The sequence below is a fragment of the Dermacentor variabilis genome, chromosome 5 (genome assembly GCF_050947875.1).
Source record: "Dermacentor variabilis isolate Ectoservices chromosome 5, ASM5094787v1, whole genome shotgun sequence".
NCBI lineage: Eukaryota > Metazoa > Arthropoda > Arachnida > Ixodida > Ixodidae > Dermacentor > Dermacentor variabilis.
Window position 1 is genome coordinate 54,699,852 of NC_134572.1, and position 6,000 is coordinate 54,705,851.

General features: G+C 42.1%; 1 protein-coding gene across 1 annotated transcript in view; it reads left to right on the forward strand.

Annotated features, from left to right (window-relative positions):
- The window catches only part of LOC142581864 (uncharacterized), a 109,600-nt gene extending 104,880 nt beyond the window's left edge, over window positions 1-4,720 (forward strand). The window contains exons 5-6 of the mRNA XM_075691309.1: window positions 2,361-2,465; window positions 4,163-4,720. Of these exons, the coding sequence (XP_075547424.1) occupies window positions 2,361-2,452 (92 nt within the window). The 3' untranslated portion in view covers window positions 2,453-2,465; window positions 4,163-4,720. The remainder of the gene's footprint in view (window positions 1-2,360; window positions 2,466-4,162) is intronic.
- The last annotated feature ends 1,280 nt before the right edge of the window (window positions 4,721-6,000 follow it).

A 6,000-nucleotide genomic window follows, 5' to 3' on the forward strand; every position in this document is an offset into this window, starting at 1 on the left:
AAAAGGAAAACAGTTTTTTTTTCTCGCTTTTTTTCTGAATTTTGTAAAGGTTCTGTCTGCGGCACCATAACGTGCTAACTTGTGCTTCTTTAACGTATTTTATTGGCGTAGATGGTAACTAAACGCGACATATCACCACGCTATGACATCGCGGACCCTGTTAACTCAGTTAACGGTGCATCATTTTACATGCGGTAACCTGCTTTGTTTCTTTAGAAAATAAAAGCCTCCAGTTTAATACAGAGGAAATGGGTTTTTAACACTAACTTAAATTCCCTTTCTCAGTAGCAAATTGTCTAAGCCAAGTATCAAACTACCGAACTCTTTCTCAGCATCAGAACGCCATAGTTGTTTTAGCGCGGTGAGTGGCGATTGTTCACAAACTAAAGATATTCTGCTTCTCTCCCCTTTCCGGTATTTTCGCGTGATTTTATCGCTGACTATTAGCTTTGAAGCTGCAATATAGTGTTAATTTGGAGCTCAACTTTGTGCTTACAGATATTAACACAGCTGTTTCAAACAAAAGACGCATAATGTTTATACACAACAAAGATTTTAGGGCATCATTTACAAATTGTTTCAGAAGTCTTATGTACCTCTCAGTTATAACGCATCGCAGATAATTTTCCGTCTTGAACGAGTCCGAAGTATGACTGCATACAAAGCGCCAAAACTGGGCTACCTCATTTCTTAGTTGTTATTTCTGTCTGGGCAATACTCGTCCTGAATTGTCAGCTATTGTACAGTTTAACCATGAAGTTAAACAACGGCACCACTACACAGCGCAGACGAGACGCATCTGCAATAAGGTTACACGTCGTCTCAAAGCTTTCCGGGCGTAGGAATTTAAATAAAGGGTTAAATGCACATCACAGCTGTTCAAGAAAAGAGATAAAAGGGAAATACAGAGTTCGGTTTGCTACTCAGCATGGAAGAAAAGTGAAAAGTGATCTAATGAGAAAGGATATGAGAAAAAATCACTGCCCAAGCTCTCCGTACAAATGATTAACCAGCGAAGCTGAAATGTGCGGGCCCGGTGTTTATCACTGGGTTAATCATGGTGGTTCATTAAACGACGGCTTGGTAGGCTGCCGGTTCCTTGGTACGCAGTTGCTGCTTGCACTCGGCTGCACAGGCCTGTTCTTGTGCTCGGGCTGAAGAATCGGCATGGCGTAGACGAGCTCGTTCGCGGTTGTGCTCGCGTTGTTGCTGATCGAAAGCTGCCTGCTCTTCAGGAGTACGTATGACGCCTGACCTACTTATTTCGGAGCCGGAGAGTAACTGCTGCGCGTGCGCTCGGCTACGACGGAGAGCAACGACGTCACTACTGACGCAGCCAGTCGGGCACCTCTCTTTCTGTTTTCTTTTTTCGCGCATGCGCATGAGGTTGCGCCGGAGAAGTTTTCGGCGTACAGGTGACATACGGATGGACGGACGAATCGGCTAACCATGCACTTCTAGGCTCTAAAAACAGGTGGTACTGAAAGTAAATCGGCACATAATCAGAGGTGACACGCATCACTAATAAAGCCTATACGCAAGCCCATAGAATGCAGGAAGTGAACTAGCGCTCGAGCTGACTTTAGCGCAGACGTCCATTGAGTGCACTGTTTTATAGTGTCATTTGTTTTCAGAGTCTGTCCAGTCTCACTAGGGCGATATGTTGGACTGGATCTGCCCTGTTACAACGGGGGCAAATGCAACGCAGCTGGACGATAGTATTTGCGGAGATATATCTACTGTCGCGACGTCAGTAGGTCTAGTAAATGTAGAGCAGTTCAGTAGGACATTCCAACGTTTTCAGAAAGTTTCAGAAAGCTGCCGGTCATTGCAACAACGAAAAAGTATGGCCAGCTTAACCCGACACAAAGCCACGGATGGTACAGGAGAATGTCTTCACAAGGCGATAGTCCAGTCGGGTCCCAGCAATGTAGACGGTTGTTCGGGAAAGTGATTTGGGTTCTACAATATCAACGCCAAACTAGACATCTACGAGCCAGTGCTTCAACTTTCAAGTCACATGTTTTCATAATTAATCGATTCATGCTTTCTCGTCTATGTAGTCAACAGCGTAAGTACCGAAAAACGATCCGGTTTAATTGTAAATATTGACAAACATTATGCCAACATCTAGAATTTTCTTCTACAGTGTGCCAGCATTATTGTTTCTTGCAATGCGCGACGAGGTTTAGTTAACGCAGCAAAGTTTACCAGTAATTCCATGCTTTTTAGAAATATGCCTAAGCGTTTAATATCTCAGCAAATTGAGGATGTGGCATTACTTTGCCTGAACAAAACGGCTTCTCGATTATTTCATTTGACATTCATTCTTCTACCTTGATTAACTCCTTTCTTTCCAGATGCTTCTCAAAAACTCACCACGCAAAAGACCTTGTTTGTCCTTCCACTAGCCTTCACGCTTCTAAAGAACTCTTACACTGCTGGAACTTGAAGACTAGTCCCAGGTAAGCGGCAGCCTTCCTAAATTAGCTTCGTGATCTTTCTAAACTAACTCCATTTACCAAAAAGGAGTAGGCGAGAAAAGACATTTCGTAACCTTCCTTAAACCAAAAATTAGCGAAATTTGGATTTTTGCAGTTTTAACAACGTCTAATGTGAGATTTTTTTTTACTTAGCCTCGTTTTCCGCTACATTATAATGTACATATAGTTCGACACCAAAACAATGAAGTCCCTGTGTTGTTTCTTGTGCTCTTCTAAAGCTTCTAAATTACTTGGTGGTGACAAAACGTAGCTTTGCTACATGTGTTTTTAACGGAAGTAGGCCTATATCAACTTTTTTAATACGAATGGAATACAAATAGTAAGTATCGAATCTCGAATTGAATATCGAAAGTGAAACGTGGACGCTTATAATAGCAGCAAGAATATTTATTTCGGTATAATTAGGCTATCGACGAAAAAAGATCATTTTAAACATACGTTCCCTAAGTTTCGTTAATTAAATTGTCTGAATAGTCTATCAGCATCTTACAGCCTTGTTACAGACGAGCTTTCCAAGAATAAATGATTGCTGTTTGTCTAGCTTTTCAAAAACGCTGAATATAAGATTGCCTAAGAAAGCTCAGAAGTTATCGGGGGAAAAAAAGCGGCTGAAGGACTTGTGTGGTGTAGACACATGCCAAAGGGCCAGTTGCAAGGAAAACATCACTAGCTTTAGCGTAAAAAGTAAAACTGCTACATGACTAGATTGTCAAAAACACTAAACGATAGACTACAAACAAAAATCACAGATTGTTATGTGCGCTTCCATCTCTAAACTGAAAACGAAGCTTACATAACTCATTTTGTTTCTGCATTGCTTCGAAAACTATTGGCGTTGTTTCACTTCTGATATATTGCGATATTTCAGTTAACAGACAAAGAACAGAAATAAGGCTATAACAGCTGGTTCTCAAAAAATATTTGGTTAGTTCCGGATATAAAATTCCAAATAATTCCTTTTCTAATAGGACTACGAATAGTGAATGTGTGATATCTTACTCGTATTCAATATTTTGACTATTCGCCCACCCATGGTTCTTAATTCCCATTGCGTGGCATCTGGCAAAAACATCATTGCAGTTGCACCATTGTGATACTTGTGATACGTTGTTATTCGCAGGGTCAAAGAAACTTCGCGTTCAACAAACGTGCTTTTGACAAAGTAAGCTTAGTATGCTCGTTTCTGGCAATTCGTACAGCGGCTGTTTGTGTAGGCTATTATAAGTTTTTGTAGGTAACTATATGTAAATTATGAGGTTTTACGTGCCAAAACCACTTTCTCATTATGAGGCACGCCGTAGTGGGGGACTCCGGAAATTTCGACGGCCTGGGGTTCTTTAACGTGCACCTAAATCTAAGCACACGGGTGTTCTCGCATTTCGCCCCCATCGAAATGCGGCCACCGTGGCCGGGACTCGATCCCACGACCTCGTGCTTAGCAGCCCAACACCATAGCCACTAAGCAACCACGGCGGGTATAGGCCACTATAAAGCGATAATTTTGCAATGTAGCGAAATAAGTATGTGCTTTTGATTTCTGTATAGACAGTTGAGGGAGATACGAATGAACTTAACACAAACTATATAACTTCTTTTTTTTTAAATAGCCCATGATCGACTTGCCATGCACTCTGATACACAATGATACTCTTTTGCAGGTTTGTTGGGGAACCTGTTGGAGAACCTCGAAGGATGCCTAGTCGGACGTTCCAATTGTTTGTATCTATGATGTACATACGCACAAATATTTGTAACGAACCCCACACCTCCGATGGTGAGCAATGAGACTGAACCGAAAAATGGCACATATTTCAAGTTTTACGTTTCTAAGCTTTTAACTGGGAGCGCAGCAATTATTGTCGCCTTCCTTCGTTGTTATAGTCGATGTACTGTGATACTGATAGGCACTTGTTCACACTCATAATTTCGTCATGGGTGGTACAGTTATTGTTTGCTTGAAATCAGCCGGTCATTTATTTCCGCAGCTGATCAGCTGTACGAACAACTTAATGTGAATCCAAAGCACGGACCAAGAAAGTAAAGCATAGAAATCTGGAGTGGTTGTTTCTCACAGCGTTTGCAATGCTAGAACTCTTTACTGGACAGCTCTTACGAGTAGATACGACGTCGGAAAATGATGTGGTCGCCATGGAAGAGGCTGTTCCGGCTTCTCAGACAACAATGATTTTGAGACAGAAATAAAGGGTATTTTTTACAAAAACCAAGCCATTTCATTGTCCCTTTTTTTTCCGGTACTTCTACGCGGGAAAGTGACATTCTTTAGAACTTTGCCTACGCAACAGATTGAGTCAGCCTCCTATGCCTCGATGAGTCTTTGTACGCACATTAGTGCCATCTATGTTTTCACGAATGCGCTGCCCCGATTAAACGACAAGTTGTCAGATAGTACGTTTTCTGCAGTCGTTTAAGGATGGCATTCAAAAAGCAGGTGAGTAGGTCAGCTCGAATTTTAAGCCTTCTTTGTCGGATTTCAAGGAACGGAAATGTGCAGAGAGGTTCGGACATTATCTTCCCGCACTTTCTCGACATCTGCGAACTACTCGACTCTTACATCGCTTTGGTTTCACACGTGAAGTCACAAAGTAGACCCGCGTAAATGCAAGACTGATTCTGGCATGGGGAAATGAGAAAAGAGAACAAGTATTGCCTCAACTTCTCGCGCACGGGGAAAGAAGACCCAGGTGGATAAAGGTAAGTTAAAATGGTCTCTTAACGATGCTTTTCATGGACATTTCCTGTAGACTAACGGGAGTGGAGGTGTGACCTAACTAGGAGTAGTGGCCACACGTAGTAAAACGGTCTAATATTCTTGTTTTGCCACTAAAATATTTCAGAGTCCCTAGTATAAGGCGTGCGCGGTATAAATAATGAAATAAATGTACACCATTTTTTATTACATTTATAGCACTTGCTGTCGGGGCCCCAAGGTTCCAGTATTCTGCTGCTTACGACGAGGCCGGTGTATTGAATGCTAACCTCAGCGCAAGTGCTCCGATGGGGGTGGAGTGCAAGAACATTCATGTATTTTAATTTCGGCGAGCCTTAGAGGATCCCTCCGAAATCGACTTATTCGGATAAATTTTGAGCCCCTATCGTTCTTTGGCACGCACCAAATCTGAGTACGCGGTCGTTTGTTGCACTCTACTCCCACCGGAATGCGGTCGTCGAGACCGGAAATTCACTCGCCATCTCGCACTCAGCAGCTTTACTACCTATGCACTGAGTCACTGTAACGGTTCGAATAAGGACAGCGATTTCTAAGAAAGGCATCCAAAGACAATGTGAACATCAAAATTCAGTCAATCAGCCTAATTAATTTTGCACAGAAGCTTGTTTCTATAATAACACTGAATATTATTCTAAAATATTGTTACAGAGACTAACCCCCGTATTCTCAAACAATCCTTGACTCGAAGCTCTTCCTCCACTGTACCAAGTTGAGCGTAGCGCCACCCATCAATTGAACAAGACACTG